Raw genomic sequence first — 17,909 nt, 5'->3', positions numbered from 1 at the left:
TCTGAGAACCAGAAAATCGAAAGGCAACCATCATGTGTCAAACATTAAACCCTTTATCGAATGAAACCACTTTACGATGTAACATGCTATGAGGCCGTTTACACATTTTATGACCACTTATGCAATTATATTCACATGACTAATTACTGATGATTATCGTATTTTTTCTTGGCAAGTGCCCGGCAAGGTAAGGTTAGCAGGTCGCTTTTCTTGTCGTTACACATCAGACCGTGCATATTTTCCAGATGAACTTACACATTTTGTGACCACTTATGCAATTACATTTATGTGACTACCTATTGATGATTATCGTATTTTTTCTTGGCAAGTGCCCGGCAAGGTAAGGTTAGCAGGTCGCTCTTCTTGTCGTTACACATCAGACCGTGCATATTTTCCAGATGAACTTACACATTTTGTGACCACTTATGCAATTACATTTATGTGACTACCTATTGATGATTATCGTATTTTTTTCTTGGCAAGTGCCCGGCAAGGTAAGGTTAGCAGGTCGCTTTTCTTGTCGTTACACATCAGACCGTGCACATTTTTTCAGATGAACTTACACATTTTATGACCACTTATGCAATTATATTGACATTACTAATTACTGATGATTATCGTATTTTTTCTTGGCAAGTGCCCGGCAAGGTAAGGTTAGCAGGTCGCTCTTCTTGTCGTTACACACTAGACCGTGCATTTTTTCAGATGAACTTACGCATTTTATGAATAATTATGCAATTCTCTATAATGACGCATTAATTTTATCAAATTCTCTCTCCATTGAAGTCTTTAATTATCGCATCTATTAACTACACTACATATAAGTTGAACACAACGAATGTCACATTTTGTCTTTCTTATGTATGTACGATTGTTTTCATGTTTTGTTTGTATGCACTGTGAACTAGTTAAGGTATAACACACACCATTTGACTTTGACATTTTGCCTTGTGATATCTCAACATCGTGACTGTTTTACATTTTCCTTTTTTGCTGCTGCATTACGATATTCTCTGTACACTTTTTGCCTTTAAACACTGTCTGTGCTTTGAGATATTACGTTTTCTGTCATGTTATGTTGTATGCTTAATTGAGTCACCATTAACCAGTCACTATTTAATGGGTATATGATTTAAATGCAAGACATTAATCTTTGTTCATCAATTTCAGAAATAAATGATGCGTACAGGAAATGAATTAAACTGAAGTGGGAATTTCACCTATGGAATAAACAAAAGAAGATGCAATAAGCTAATGAGGACGAGTAAATGGATCAGAATTAACAAGCATTAACCAGAATATATTATACACATCGCAGAATAGCAGTCTTAACTAATTTTTTCTTTCAGAATACAAAGCGATTGATGCAAGCTGTCAGACAGAACTACACATTTTAGTTTTAAGTGATGAAATATGCTAGGGATTAGGAATAGTTGTGTGATGAATAATGAAATGATTTTTGCAGATGATAATGAATGCTGATAATGAACAATGATGAAGAATATGGTACTATGAATAATGAAGTTTTTGTTTACAGGTGATGATAATGATGGAATTATGATGATATGAATAATGAAGTTTTTTCTTTACAGATGAGGATAATGTTGAAGTTATGTATTTATGCTATGTAGTTATTTAAGTATTTGTTGCAGTTTACTTTGACAGCAGGTGTTATATTGCGTAGTAGGATGACTGAAGGTTTTGGAAAGGACAGCTATGGAACACATTTTTTATACACATTTCACTACCTGTTAATTCGAAGTTCACTACTTTTCAGCATAGTCTGCGTTTCTTCTTTCAGCTCAATAATCCATTTTGTATTTTTTTTCAGGAGAAGCTTTTCATGATACTTACTAAACTTGTTACTTATTATACCTATTCTAGTACTTGCATTTTTTTTTTTTTTACCCACTTGTGTCTATCATTTATAAATGTGATAACCTTGCTACAGCTGACTCATGACGAATGACGTTACACAATCTTTTCATTTATAGGAACAACCTAGAAGCAATTTTTTCTCTTATTTCTTCTTGCTTTCCCTTATAATTACCCAAAGCAATGCATTGCTAGCAGAAAAAACAAAATGTATTAACAGTCCCAGATAATGTCACTAGTTTATGATAATTCTGAATAACACTGATCAGCTCTGAATAGTATGTCACTTGAATAATGACTTCTTAATGATACCAAAACATAATTGCCACTATCTATTGTAATGAGAGTACTTATTATGCCCATGCTTATTAATGCTACTAATGTTTTGTACTATTCAATACTTGCTGGCCACTGAGTGCCCATAATTAATGTAACTTATAATGCCCATGATTATTAAGGCTATGACTGTAATTAACTGATTTTTAATAATGATTTCTTAATGATATGAATAATACTGAATGATGAATAATGTTTTATACTATTCAATACTTGCTGGCCACTGAGTGCCAATAATTAATGTAACTTAACGTTTTATTAGTGTTTTGAATGATGACTTCCCATATTAATACTGAATGATGATAAATATTTTGTACTAATCGAAAGTTGCTAGGCCACTGAGTGTTAATAGTTACTTGTAAATATGTTATTTGAATGAGGAAAAATGTTTTGTAATACTCAATACTTGATGGCGATTGATTACCACTCTTGTCTTTAAATTAATTAATGAACATTTTTCTGTAATACTACATTCATGGTACAGAAATGTTCAATGACTAGAGTATGGATACCGCAAACTACTTATGTAATCACTAATCAAGACTTGTGTGTTAGTTAATGTACTTCACCTTCTGACCTAACTACCTGAAATTATTGTAACATCCATTTGTCTTGTCCATCCTCATTATCATGGAGCACTATATTTGGTTTTTGCACTAATTCTACGTTGGTGTGCCGCCTCTTAAGAGCGTGGTGTTGACACGACATGCTGTCCACCACCGTAAGCGATGAAGACGTTATTCTGGTCCCACTGTTTGGTGTACCTGGTATACTGCCAAATGATAGTATGGAATACTACTACGACGTTTCACTATCTTGATACGCTGATAAATACTTCTGGGAACGGAACTGCAGATTGTATCACTTAGTTGTGATTCTGTGGAAAGATATGGACTTTCAGTGCAGCTATGTGCAAACTAAAGTGCTACAACCATGATGCAATCCTTCCTTTCCTATCCTAATAGTGAAAATCATTTTTACTAACACCATTTATGTTCATGGCCTACACATTTTTCTCGATTTGTTGAACTCTAGTGCGAGTACACTTGTGTCACTTGTCGACATGATTTTTGCCATTTGTTGTCAAAATACTAAAGACATTTTCGATTTGTTTTGAAATGCAGTATGTGTGCACTCTTGTCATCTATATTGTATATACTTTTTGTGATTTGATGATTTTTTCTACTCTTGCGTTTATTTGTTATAAAAATGTTCAAAAGTTTTCAGTGCATGTGCACTTATGTGAATATGTTTTCAACTGAACTACAGTGCCTGTGCACTCTTCTCAATTTTCGATATGATTTGTGTTCATTCTGTATACCTTTTATGATTTATGTCATTTGTTACTCTTGTATATACATTTCGTCTTTTACTGATATGTTCTCCACTGCAGTGCATGTGCACTCATGACACTTGTCAACATGATTTTTTTTTTTTTTTTTTTTTGCCTGTTATGAAACTGCTAAAGAATTTTTCAGTGTGTGTACACTTTGTTATCTGTCAAATAATTTGTATATACATTTTTCCTGATTTGTTTTGTACTTATATTTTGTCTTGTCTGTAATGTTTTGTAATTGGTGCATGCGCACAACATTTAATTCATGTATTACATCCAAATATTTTGTAAATGTTAATTAATTAAAAGAAAAATTTGTTACGATGGCAAGTCCAAATGACTCACCATCGCTGCCAAATTTTTGCCCCCCCAGTGGAGGGTTATGAAACACGTATGTTGTGCGGCAGCGATGCTGAGACATTGTAGAATCTCTGACCAGAGCAGTTGCGCTCGACTCGCAGTAGCGAGCAGTCAGTCAGTCTGCAGTAGTCAGTCCTCAGTAGTGCTAGGAGTATGTGAGTAGTGGTAGCCTAGAGCAGTCGGCGGGCGTCGGCACAGCAATGGTCGAGATTCAGGATGAGGTATAATTTTATTTAAATAAATAATCATGCAGCTTTGCGCTCATCAGATAATGTAACGAACACTCATTGTAATTTAACTTTCAAAAAAAAAACCGCCCCCAATAATAATTTTGATTTAAAACCAATTTTAGAGACAATCATTCAAATTTCCTTCCATTTCCTTTTAACAAAGATTTTTAAAAGGTACTTCCAATGCTTTTCATGCAAGCGTCAGAGAACAATAAGAGCAGAATTTTGACATGCAGTTTCACTAAGGTAAGAAATTTATTCTCGTTTCGCACAGGGCAAACACCGACATTTCGGTTTAATTGACTTTTGGTTATCACTGTAGTTTCATTGTCATGAGATTATCGTTCATTATTTTATGGGAACTTGTACTTGAGTCAGATAGCGAGCTTTCATTTAATTGTCTTTGCCATTAATATTCTGTGGGAAGGTCACACTTAGCTGTGGCTCCATTAATAATAAATATAGTTTTTTTTTAGAATTTGTTGTGGGGAGGTTACAGTGGTCATTACACTTAAGGTCGCGCTGGATAGATAACTCACGGCAGACGCTGTCTCAAGCCGCTTGTCATCAATAGTTAGCTGTATAGTAGTGAATTTCTTTTACTGCTCATATGTATGCGCAATATGTTACATTTACTTAAGTTCAGCGTCAACTGTTAGAGCATTCACCATTTATCAATTCTCTGCAGCTTATTCTGCTAATTCACACCACCATCTGGCGTTGCTGCTTTTTTATAGACAACTGCATCATCTGCGAATAGCCTTAAAGATCATACGACGTTTTCTATTAGATCATTTATATATATTGTAAACAGCAACGGTCCTATCACCCTGCCCTGTGGTACTCCGGATAACCTTTATATCTCTCGATTTTGTTCCGTTAAGAGCTACGTGTTGAGTTTTATCAGCAAGACAGTCTTGAATCCAATTGCAGATCTGCTTTGATACTCCGGAAGCTTTTTTTTTATTTTTTTAGTTTTTCATTAAACGGCAATGCGGGACGGTGCCGAATGCCCTACTGAAATCAAGGAACACAGCATCAACCTGAGCGCCGTTGTCCACTGCGCTGTGGATCTCATGGAGGAACAGAGCGAGCTGAGTTTCACAGCATCTCTGTTTGCGGAATCCATGTTGATTTATATAGAGGAGATCTTCATTATCCAAAAACGTCATAATTCTTGAGTATAAAACATGTTCCATAAGTCTACAACAGATTGACATCAACGATATAGGTTTATATTTTCGTGGATCTGTCTTACAGCCTTTCTTAAAAACGGGATTGAGCTGCCGTTTTTTCCAGTCGTTATGTACCTTTCACTGCTCAAGCGATTTACGATAAATTATTGTTAGAAGGAAAGCTAGTTCTTTCGCATAATCTTTATAGAATCTTATTGATATATCGTCTGGTACTGACGGCTTTCCATTACTAACCGATTGTCGGTGCTTTTTAATTCCGAGATCTGTTATCTCAATATCTGTAATATCGACGTTCGTTCGACGACTGACAGCGTTACAATTTCCAGCCGTGAAACAACTTCGGAAGACCGGATTCGGTATTTCGGCCTTTTGTCTGTTTAACTTCCATTTCGGTGCCGGTGTCGTCGCTGCGAGAATGAGTAGATGATTTTGACCAACTTACTGACTTTACATACGACCAAAATCTCTTAGGATTTTTAGTCAGGTAAGTTGACAACGTCTTACTTTCAAAATCACTTAACGCTTCTCTCATTGCTCTCCTTACCTCATTTTCGCTTCCTTCTGCTCATGTTTGCCAACTAGGTTTATACTTCTCTTGAATCTGAGATGAAGTGCTCTTTTTTTACGTAGTGCTTTTCTAACACGGCTATTAAACCATGGTGGACCCATCCCATCCCTTAAAACCTTACTCGGAACATGCTTGAGTAGGACATATTGAACGATGCCTATCCATTCCTCCACACCTTCGTCCTCATCACCGAATATTTTATGCTGACTGCTGAGATATTCTGAAATTTGTATTCTGTCGCCCTTGTTGAGTAATATATCATCCTACCTTTCTTAGCATTTCTTATAGGACCCGTCGTCATAGATGCGGACACAGCCTTATCATCACATATATCCTTCCTCCACGTTAACTGATTCGATAAATTCAGCTATGTTTGTTGACAGGATGTCCACGACGTTACCCTCACGAGTAGGTTCTCTAACTATCTGCTGAATGTAAGATAGGAAAATGGTGGCCAGATATGGGAAACAACACCTCCATGGTGGACCAAAGCTAGCACAACGGGAGGACATGTCGCGAAGCCGTAGAGAAGGCAACCTGTCTAGGACAGATCAAGTCTGAAATAAAATCGTCTGAGAAGGAAGGTCAAATATCACAGCCCCACCAGTGTCCCTAAACCGCGCAAAGTTTGCGACGCGACCAGTGGACATTTCTAAAAATCTGAAGAAAATTTCACACCAGGCTAATAATTATAAGGCGACCTATGAAAGACATAAAATAAATAGTAATGACAAATAATGTACAACAGAAACAGTTAAAATAGCAACATATAATCTACACTACTGGCCATTAAAATTGCTACACCAAGAAGAAATGCAGATGATAAACGGGTATTCATTGGACAGATATATTTTACTAGATCTGACATGTGGTGACATTTTCACGCAATTTCAATGCATAGATCCTGAGAAATCAGTACCCAGAACAATCACCTCTGGCCGTAATAAAGGCCTTGATACGCCTGGGCATTGAGTCAAACAGAGCTTGGATGGCGTGTACAGATACAGTTGCCCATGCAGCTTCAACACTACACCACAGTTCATCAAGAGTAGTTATTGGCGTATTGTGACGAGCCAGTTGCTCGGCCACCATTGAGCAGACGTTTTCAGTTGTTGGGAGATCTGTAGAATGTGCTGGCCAGGGCAGCAGTCGAACATTTTCTGTATCCAGAAAGGCCCTTACAGGACCTGCAACATGGCACCCCATACCATCACGCCGGTGATACGCCAGTATGGCGATGACAAATACACGCTTCAAGTTGCGTTCACCGCGATGCCGCCAAACACGGATGCGACCATCATGATGCTGTAAACAGAACCTGGATTCATCCGAAAAAATGACGTTTTGCCATTCGTGCACCCAGGTTCGTCGTTGAGTACACCATCGCAAGCACTCCTGCCTGTGATGCAGCGTCAAGGGTAACCGCAGCCATGGTCTCCGTGCTGATAGTCCATGCTGCTGCAAACATCGTCGAACTGTTCGTGCAGATGGTTGTTGTCTTGCAAACATCCCCATCTGCTGACTCAGGGATCGAAACGTGGTTGCATGATCCGTGACAGCCATGCGGATAAGATGCCCGTCATCTCGACTGATAGTGATACGAGGCCGTTGGGATCCAGCACGGCGTTCCGTATTACCCTCCTGAACCCACCGATTCCATATTCTGCTAACATTCATTGGATATTGGCCAACGCAAGCAGCAATGTCGCGATACGATAAACCGCAATCGCGATAGGCTACAATCCACCCTCCTTACACGAGCCTTTACAACAACTTTTCACCAAGCAACGCCGGTCAACTGCTGTCACTGTATGAGAAATCAGTTGGAATCCTTCCTCGTGTCAGCACGTTGTAGGTGTCGCTACCGGCGCCAACCTTGTGTGAATGCTCTGAAAAGCTAATCATTTGCATATCACAGCATCTTCTTCCTGTCGGTTAAATTTCGCGTCTGTAGCACATCATCTTCGTGGTGTAGCAATTTTAATGGCCAGTAGCGTAGTAGGTCTGACACATAAAGAAGCAGAAATGGAAAAAGAAATGGGCAAACCAAAAACAGAAATTGCCCCCATCACGGAAACGAAAAAGAAATGAGAGGAAACAATAGAACTTCAGCATTATACTATTACCTACGACGAATTGGTGCTGGAGTCTCCATCTGAGTACAGAAAACGTCAAAGAACAGAATACATCCACGTAGATTTAGAAACGAAAGATTGATAGTGATGTGTCTTGAATTGAGGGAGGATAGGTGTCCACCGTGGCTTTGTGTGCTGCAGAAGAAGAAAAAACTCGAAATAGTAATGAATTTAATGATTTGTTACGGAACAATACAGGAAAAATAAATAAAAATTATTATATTTCTCATAGGAAACTTAAATGGCCGAATTGGTGAGACACCCACTGAGGTTACAGTAAATACAGAAGGTGAAATTACACTGAATAACAATGGAAAGATTCTAACACACTTTGCCACACATAATGTATTAAGAGTAACAAACGCATTTTTAAATGTCGCGGCTTATATAAATTTACATGGCCAGCTCGTGGTATAGGTTCAATAGTAGACTATATTCTTGCAAGTAAAAATTCATGGGTAAGAATAAAGTACCCAAGAGTCTACAGAAACTTGGATGTATTATAAAGTCAGCTTTTAGTGGTAAGTGATATTAGTTTTTTGAAGTGGTGAAAGAAACCATGCATAAACATCCAGCCAAATGTAAGAACTTACAATTCTCACCTACTCCAAGAATGTCCTATGGAACTGTTATACCAAAAGTGATATAATCAGAAATGTCAACTGCAACCAGTAAGTAACAACATAAATGGAGAATAGATTTATATTAAATAAATTACAATGCAGACAGACGCATTGGGATTAAAAAAAAAAAAATATTCTATTGGGGGATTAACGAATGCCAATTTAGAAAACCGGTCGAAGACAAAAATTTGGTGCATCTAAAAGCCGTGTAGTTACCTAATAATTTGAGTTATGGAATCGACAACGAAAGTAAATCTGCTTTATTAAAAAGAAACATGAAAATTTAATTGGAAAGTTGGCCCCGATATGTGAGTGAAATAGAACATGATATTCACGGAAGTCAAAACAAAGCACACAAAACTTGAAGCCCTTGAATATAACAGAACGATATGCTGTACAATTAAATGTAATATTTGAAAAAGAATGGTTAAAATATTGGAAAGCCTATGGGGTGGTAATGAAGAAGAACCAGAAATAAACACCAGTACCAGTGACTTTACAGATCTGATAAAAACGGAAGAGCTGCAAAATGTGGTGAAAGGAACAAATAGCAAAATGCATTATAATGTTAATCTAGAGCAGAATAATAATGCATCTGGTCAACTATAGCCAGACTGAAATTTCATGCAGGTTTGCTCGCTGACCAGATATGTGCCAGACGAACGGAATGAAACTTATTTATGCCCTGCATACTAGAAATGCGATAAAACGCAATCCGAAAATTTGAATAAGTCTGCTAAACTAATGTTAGTAACTGTAATCTTGTTTCTCTTCATTCAATGTGATGATTAACGCAACTTGATGATAATACGGAGGCAGGATCCAAAATCAGTAGCTTTGAAGAGTAAATATGACTGCAGTGATTGTATACGCTGAGTTCTTGGTGACGTCTTGTCATAATTAGCTTTTTCACAATTACCCTGATACCGAGTGTATTCGTTGCTTCTGTGGGGGAGCTTGGGAATCGCATACGTGCTGCAGTCGGGACAGGCGATGCAGGATCCAGCAGAAAATGTGGGACTTGGTATGAGGCTGGGACACAGACGTCCGCGGAAAAAGAGAGAGAAGCGTTGTTGGGGTGAAAATTGTGTAGCCGGGCGATTCCCTGGCGGACTGCAGATATTGTTCGGTTTTATAGCACGTTTCCACTCTGGCCAGCTGAGCAAAGAGCTGTGGGAAGGGAGAAAGAACACATATCAGCAGGCGGCCGGCGCCCTGCCCGTACAAAGAATAGTTCCTTCAGCAGACAAGAATCTCCAGCCTTCCAAAAAACATGCTGACATTGCAGAGTTAGTGGCCTACCTAGGGCATTCAGTTTGTTTGAAGCTTTTGGTACATTCTTGAACTTTTCAGCTTATTCATAGTCAGATAGTCAGATGCATTTCTGTCTTTGTGTTCATTCAAATGTTGTTTTTGTTAGCACTTTAAATGTTATCATTTCTGATAAGAGGAAATTTCCTCCCCTTCTCCCTTCTAGGATTCACGTCTAGGTCTTAACATGTTAGTGTGTTAATTAATCCGTTTGTGTACGGTAATTAATTTTCTGTTTTAGGTTATTTTAATCTACAGACATAAGATTTTGCAAAATTATCAACAAGAGATTAACACCGATAGTGGAGGCACGTATGTTAGAGGTACAACATGGTTTTAGAAAAGATAAATCATGCTGTGATTCACTTTTAACTTGGGGCAAGTAAGCGAGAAAATAAGAGATTTTATATGTTTTTATCGACTATGAAAAGGCATTTGATGAAAAGGTGTTTGACAAGATAAAGCAGAAAATAGTATGGAAATCACTGAAGGGAATGGGAGTTGAACCATATTTGGTTACGAGAATTCAGTCACTACACTAAATAATAGAATAAGTATCTATACTGCAATGAATTGGGCATAATCTGCCGAAATTTAACAAGGAATTGGACGAGGCTGCCCACTATCCCTCACCCTTTTCAGTGTTTGTATTGACGATATCGTTTGTAAATAGTTGATATTATTAAGTGACACATTAAAAGTGATCAGATTATAATCTGTAAGAAAGATTTAAATTGCAGTAGTAAACTGAGTCAAACTACCACTAAATATGGAATGAGAATATCGACAGATAAAACAAAATTGATGGCATTTCAAGGATAGGAATCTACAGACTCCAAAATTTTTCCAAATGTAGGAATAATTGCACAAGTAAGAAAGGTTAAATACTAGGGTGCAACTTAAAGTTTAATAACTTAGATGAGATATAGCTAAAATTGGACAATTATAAAACTTATATTAAAACACAACCTACGGAAAAAGCATTAATTAAACTCTACAAACAAAAAACATTTCAATTTCGACGAATCGAAACATCAGAAATGAAGTTCCTTCAGTTTGTTGCGAGATATTCATTGTTGCACCACAAAAGAGATAATGATATTAAACAAGAACTGTATGTTGAATTTACTTCAAAGATCACTGAAAAACACCGACTAAACCGGAGAGACCATGACCACCGTATGTCTAATGATAGAATAGCTGAAGCTGGAATACAACATAACTAACCGGCAACAGAAACCTTTGACGACCGTTAACGAGACGGCATGAAAAATTTTGAGTCAGAAGAAGAAAACAGGCCTAATCCTTGAAGACAATGATGACGAGTTTACAGCTTTTTCGATAACAGTCGCTTGATCTTCTCTGAAACAATCAATAACAATGAATTTACAAATGTTTAAATGAAATACTTCAACACTAATTCAAATGAGTATAATAGGAGTTATAAATGCGAAACAACTAATTTCCTATTAGTATGTGCATGTACTAAATTATTTATAAGGGACAATCAAATGGAAACGAGACAGATGGAAAAATGTAAGTAAACTGTTTATTATTTCAGTAGTAATCGCCGTAATTGTTAACACATTAATTCTAATGTGAGACACGACTGTAAATCCCTTCATGGAGAAATGTTTATTGTTTCCCACGTAGTGATGATTTTATCTCTTTGTCCAAAGTAAATCGACGGCCACGTATATCTTTCTTCACGGCTCCAAAAATAAGGAAATCGCATGGGGAAAATTCATGACTGTGTTTAGGGTGTGTAAGGGCTACCCAATTAAACTTCTGCAGTGTAGTCAAGACAATCGTGGCAACATGTGTGTGGGCGACCTGCAGAAGTCGATCTACTTCCTAAGAAGAGTGCCTGGGTACGATCATCGTTCCCTAGGCAAGTACAATCATCGTTCCGCAGGTAGTGACAGACATTCTTCCATGAAGGCACTGATCGGCGAGTTTCAGAGTGGTATTAATGTATTAACAGCTATGGCAATTAATTCTGAAATAATAGTTTACTCAAATTTTTTTCCATCTGTCTCTTTTTCATTATATATTCAGCTGGAGATAGCGGTATCTACTGATATGGTGCGTTACTTACTGTATTACGGACTTAATTGCATGACACGTTGTCCTGTGGACACGTCCTTTATACATCGCAGCTCTCAGAAAGCGCTTGAAAATGTTGGCCTTCACTTCAGCCTAACAATAGCCTCTGTGTTTGGTCCACGTGTGGTTGGTGCCTGTTCAGGAAGACGGGAAGACAATTGAGGCTGAGAGACCACCCTGTGGCATCTTAAGTCAGTCTTTCATTCAAGGTTTCGAAGAGGTGCAGGTGGCTGGTTTGGAGGGGGGGGGGGGGGGGGGAATATGAACCATCTCTCACACATCGCCTGGGGTTAGCTGCCCCTTGTAGCACTGCACTACTATAGAGGCTAAACCTCAACATGGAGCTGTTGATACCGGAAAATTAACTAATAGAACATAGTGGAAGCAGAACGAGAGAATGCATCAATGAACGAGAAGAGGAACGAATACTTGATCCATAATTTTCACCGTGGCCACATCTATTAGACTGCCCAAATTTGGCTGCTGCGTGACGGTGTCTCAAACTTCCTGACAAGCTACCTCTGTTGGTAGTGGACGTCGCAAGAGCAGCTGACCTGGTGTTCCGTCTCACGCGCGAAAGTGATTTATAATCGTTTCTGTGAGGTAGGGCACCGCCCTCACTGACCGTCTGAGGGGTTGGCGGGGCACCTCAGGCCTGCTCTGGCACATGGGACCCATGGTTGCCCTTACTCGGGTGTCCGACCTGCCCCTGCTCTTCCCACCATTATAGTCTCCTTATTCTTTCATGTTAGCCGTGTTTAATGTTCTGTCATTCCTAAAATTTTATAATTTTGTCTGTGCCGCCGGTTTTTTTTTCTTCTTTTGTGGTATCGAACGACGAGGTTGTGCTGGCCATATGCAGGAGGTGCGTCTTCCATTGCATACAGCGTCCCGGTGACCGCCAACAGAATTCTGGGCAGAGCGGCTCTTCCACCTAACCTCCCTCATTCTCCTCCTGCTTCTCCTTGATTTTACCTCTGTTTTACTGTATTTCGGTTACAGTTGCTTCCCATAATTTGCCTTTTGTATCGTTCCCCTCACGATTATTCCTGGTTTGATTCCTATAGGATGAAAATGTTGAAGCTGTCTCAGTGTAATCCCTTTAAATACAACAATCAACCAATCATAATTTTCTCCTACGTACGCGAGTATAATGAATAGTGCATCGCTTTTGTCTTGTTCCAGGTAACTGGGTAGAGGGATGGCTGTTACGCAGCAAGAGACAGCTCCGCGGGAGAGAGACGGACGTGGGCCGGCGCGGCTCTAGGCATGACCCCGGCGGACGCTGCCGCCGCCTCCGAGCCGCCGCCGCCCCTCGCCCCCGCCGCCCCCGCCGCCGGGACGGTGCCGGTGCGGCTGCTGTACCTGTACAGCGTGCCGGCGCTGCTGCTGCTGTGCGCCGCCTCGGTGGCGGTCAACGCGCGCGTGCTGCTGGCCGCGCGCTGGCTGCGCCGCCCCCTGTCGCCCACGCTGCGCATCAGCCTCAGCCTGGCCGCCGCCGACGCCTTCGCCTCCACCATGTTCGCCGCCGGCCTCCTGCTCAACAGTCTGCTCAAGGCCGCCGCCCACCATCAGGTTAGCGCCACACTTACGTGTGACCAAAACTGAGGAGCGCATTTCTCACATCTTGAATAAAATTATTTTGGATGTTAGGGCGCATCGTTATGAAACAATAAAATAAGTAAAATGTCGACATTTCGACCGCAGTCTTCTTCAGGACGTCTAACTATTGGATTCTGGAGATCGCCTATACTAGGCCTGGCCAAACAGCACTCCGCGAGTGCCAGCGCTTCGGCCGCGCTGCCGCCTAACGCTCAGCTGATGGGTGAAGAAGAAGAAGAAGAAAATGAAGGCTGCAGCCAAGCGATGCTACTGCATAACAGTCTCTTTGTCAGACGCCGAGCAGTTTGCTGACAGTACTATTAAATCAAATTAATGTTCTGAATTTGAAATACCGTAAACTTCACTCCGCCTGAAAAGGCCACGAAGGCCCAAAGGCACCGACCGGCCACCGTGTCATCCTCTGACCATAGGCGGCACCGCATGCGGATATGGAGGGGCATGTGGTCAGCACACCGCTCTCTCGGCCGTATGTTAGTTTCCGAGACCGGAGCCGCAACTTCTCAATCAAATAGCTCTTCACTTTGCCTCATCTACATCTACATGATTACTCTGCAATTCACATTTAAGTGCTTGTCAGAGGGTTCATCGAACCACAATCATACTATCTCTCTACCATTCCACTCCCGAAGAGCGCGCGGGAAAAACGAACACCTAAACCTTTCTGTTCGAGCTCTGATTTCTCTTATTTTATTTTGATGATCATTCCTACCTATGTAGGTTGGGCTCAACAAAATATTTTCGCATTCGGAAGAGAAAGTTGGTGACTGAAATTTCGTAAATAGATCTCGCCGCGACGAAAAACCGTCTTTGCCTTAATGGCTTCCATCCCAACTTGCGTATCATATCTGCCACACTCTCTCCCCTATTACCTGATAATACAAAACGAGCTGCCCTTTTTTGCACCCTTTCGATGTCCTCCGTCAATCCCACCTGGTAAGGATCCCACACCGTGCAGCAATATTCTAACAGAGGACGAACGAATGTAGTGTAAGATGTCTCTTTAGTGGACTTGTTGCATCTTCTAAGTGTCCTGCCAATGAAACGCAACCTTTGGCTCGCCTTCCCTACAATATTATCTATGTGGTCTTTCCAACTGAAGTTGTTCGTAATTTAACACCCAGGTACTATTTATCGAGTAATCTAATTCCAACGGACTTCTTTTGGAACTCATGTGGATTACCTCACACTTTTCGTTATTTAGCTTCAACTGCCACCTGCCACACCATACAGCAATCTTTTCTAAATCGCTTTGCAACTGATACTAGTCTTCGGATGACCTTACAAGACAGTAAATTACAGCATCAACCGCGAACATCCTAAGAGAATAGCTCAGATTGTTACCCATGTCATTTATATAGATCAGGACCAGCAGAGGTCCCTGGACGCTTCCCTGGAGAACAACTGATATCACTTCAGTTTTACTCGATGATTTGCCGTCTATTACTACGAACTGCGAACTTCCTGAAAGGAAATCACGAATCCAGTCGCACAACTGAGACGATACCCCATAGGCCCGCAGCTTGATTAGAAGTCGCTTGTGAGGAACGGTGTCAAAAGCTTTCCGGAAATCTAGAAATACGGAATCAACTTGAGATCCCCTGTCGATAGCGGCCATTACTTCGTGCGAATAAAGAGCTAGCTGCGTTGCACAAGAACGATGTTTTCTGAAACCATGCTGATTACGTATCAATAGATCGTTCCCTTCGAGGTGATTCATAATGTTTGAATACAATATATGCTCAAAAACCCTACTGCAAATCGACGTCAATGATATAGGTCTGTAGTTCGATGGATTACTCCTGCTACCCTTCTTAAACACTGGTGCGACCTGCGCAATTTTCCAATCTGTAGGTACAGATCTATAGGTGAGCGAGCGGTTGTATATGATTGCTAACTAGGGAGCTATTGTATCAGCGTAATCTGAAAGGAACCTAATCGGTATACAATCTGGACCTGAAGACTTGCCCGTATCAAGCGATTTGAGTTGCTTCGCAATCCCTAAGGTATCTACTTCTAAGAAACTCATACTAGCAGCTGTTCGTGTTTCAAATTCTGGAATATTCCATTCGTCTTCCCTGGTGAAGGAATTTCGGAAAACTACGTTCAATAACTCCGCTTTAGCGGCACAGTCGTCGGTAACAGTACCATCGGCACTGCGCAGCGAAGGTATTGACTGCGTCTTGCCGTTTGTGTACTTTACATACGAAAGGAATTTCTTCGGATTTTGTGCCTCACAAGGGTTGCCTGCACCCCGCTTGCCAACAGCACTCGGCAGACCTGATGGTCTCCCATCCAAGTGCTAGGCCAGCTCGACAGCATTTAGTTTCGGTGATCTGACGGGAACGGGTGTTACCACTGCGGCAAGGTTGTTGGCTGGAATACTGTGGCGTCTACTTATTTGTCCAAAGAAAGCGAAAGTGGAAAAGCTCAATTGTTCAATACAGGATGGGAATTGCTTTACTTTTCGTTTAATTCGAAGGCCATGCAGAGTGGTTAATGTGCCGTCACATTATTGTGAGCTGGGAAAAAACAACCACATAGAGGGTATGAGGCACTTGTTGGTAGAACTGAAGTCGGTCACTAGGAAAAAAACTGAGTTAAGGGTTAGTACAGTGTGACCAAATGTTTTATTGTCGACATCACCAATATCTGAAATCATTATCTTAATTCAAGAGGAGAATCATTTGGTATCAGATATGGCGATAAGATTGTGGTGTTAAAAAAAGAAAAGTGAAGAATTCCAATGGGAAAGTCAGCTTCAGGTTCATGATTTGGAACATACTCGTTAGCTTATGACAGTCATTTCTGGAGCAGACATAAATGACTACATATCAGCAACCGAAACGTTTCATTATGAGTTCTCAGAGAGATTCCAAGTCACTGCATTACTAAAGAAAGATTTCGATTTATCTGCCAGACTGCTCTCACCTTCGGTTGCTAAGGTACCTCTTTACTTCCAGCTTTAGCTGATAGACATAAAGTCCAGCAACTGTTTGTTCAATCCACGAATTTACAAGGCTTTTATAAAATGCTATCCAGAGGGCAATACCCTCAACTGCACAGACAAGCTGCATAAGTTACTTCCATATTTGTTTCACCACTTGTGTGCAAATGTTTTTTTTTCTTTTATTCGGTTTAACAGATTTTAGCCCCCATAACTCTGTCTGTTTGACTGTATTGTGAACCACAGTTCCAGAAACATTACAAGTAATATTCTAAAAGCGAAATCTGTAAAACATCACAACTTTATGCTAAATGCCTGTATGTAAAGCTTTTTGTTGTTCTACTCATCGTATTACCACTATCTACTATAAAAATGAAGAGAAGAAAATGAACGCATAAGATTCCCCCTTATGCAGGCTTTGACATAACGCCATCTCAGTCGCACACCTGCTCGGAATAGCGCAGTGGTGGGGGAAGTTGGAGGAGCGCTGAGCAGATACGACTGCACTCGAAGAGTACGAGCGCACTCCAGGAGCGCAAATCTGGCCAAGGCCTGGCCTACATAGTGTAATTTAGCTGCCCCTAACGCTGTCGCTTTATGCAAACCTGGCCTTAAAAAATCACAGGTGAGATTTTCATTTTCTCTCGCTCGCTACACTAAAACTGCTAGACATAAATTAAAAATGAACAGGATCCATTTTGTACAAAATTTAACATAGTTGAATATTGTACTGCGATACGTTTTCTCTAAAGGCCACGGTTGCCGAGTTATTCTAGTAAAAACGTACGATACTGACCGTCTATGATGACACTCATCCCCCACCAGTCAGGATTTCTAGCAATATTTTGCTGACTATAAGACACTTTTTTCTTCAAAAAATTTCCTCCAAAATTCAGGTGAGTCTTATACTCGAAATTAGTATAAACATTTCCAGTGTTTGATTTAAAATTTGCGCCAATCTTAAGAATGGCCCTATATTCGACGCCGTGGGAAACATATCTCTGTCTGGCAACATCTGAGTCACCTGGCAGCAGTACTGCACTCCGATGCGACGAACAAGGGTGCGGAAGTTTACAAGCGTGCTAACACAGTCTCCCTCCCGCCCTGCCATCACAAACCCAAAACACTGTCTACCCCATGATTCATCATTGCAGTCCACGGTGGCAATGAACATGAATTTAAAGTGATATCTGCAGGAGTACAATACTTTTTTAGTGGCTAATTTAATAATGGAAAAAAGATATTCATATGATTCTGGCTGTAAAT

General features: G+C 40.3%; 1 protein-coding gene across 2 annotated transcripts in view; it reads left to right on the top strand.

Annotated features, from left to right (window-relative positions):
* LOC126259692 (beta-3 adrenergic receptor-like) overlaps positions 1 to 17,909 on the top strand; it is a 268,218-nt gene that overhangs the window by 82,434 nt on the left and 167,875 nt on the right. For both annotated transcript variants that reach the window (XM_049956653.1, XM_049956654.1), the window contains exon 2: positions 13,262 to 13,651. In XM_049956653.1, coding sequence (XP_049812610.1) covers positions 13,346 to 13,651 — 306 coding nt within the window. In that variant the 5' untranslated portion in view covers positions 13,262 to 13,345. The remainder of the gene's footprint in view (positions 1 to 13,261; positions 13,652 to 17,909) is intronic.

The sequence above is a fragment of the Schistocerca nitens genome, chromosome 5 (genome assembly GCF_023898315.1).
Source record: "Schistocerca nitens isolate TAMUIC-IGC-003100 chromosome 5, iqSchNite1.1, whole genome shotgun sequence".
Classification (NCBI taxonomy): domain Eukaryota; kingdom Metazoa; phylum Arthropoda; class Insecta; order Orthoptera; family Acrididae; genus Schistocerca; species Schistocerca nitens.
Note: the sequence above shows the minus strand (reverse complement) of the source record. Positions and strands in the feature narration are given on the sequence as shown.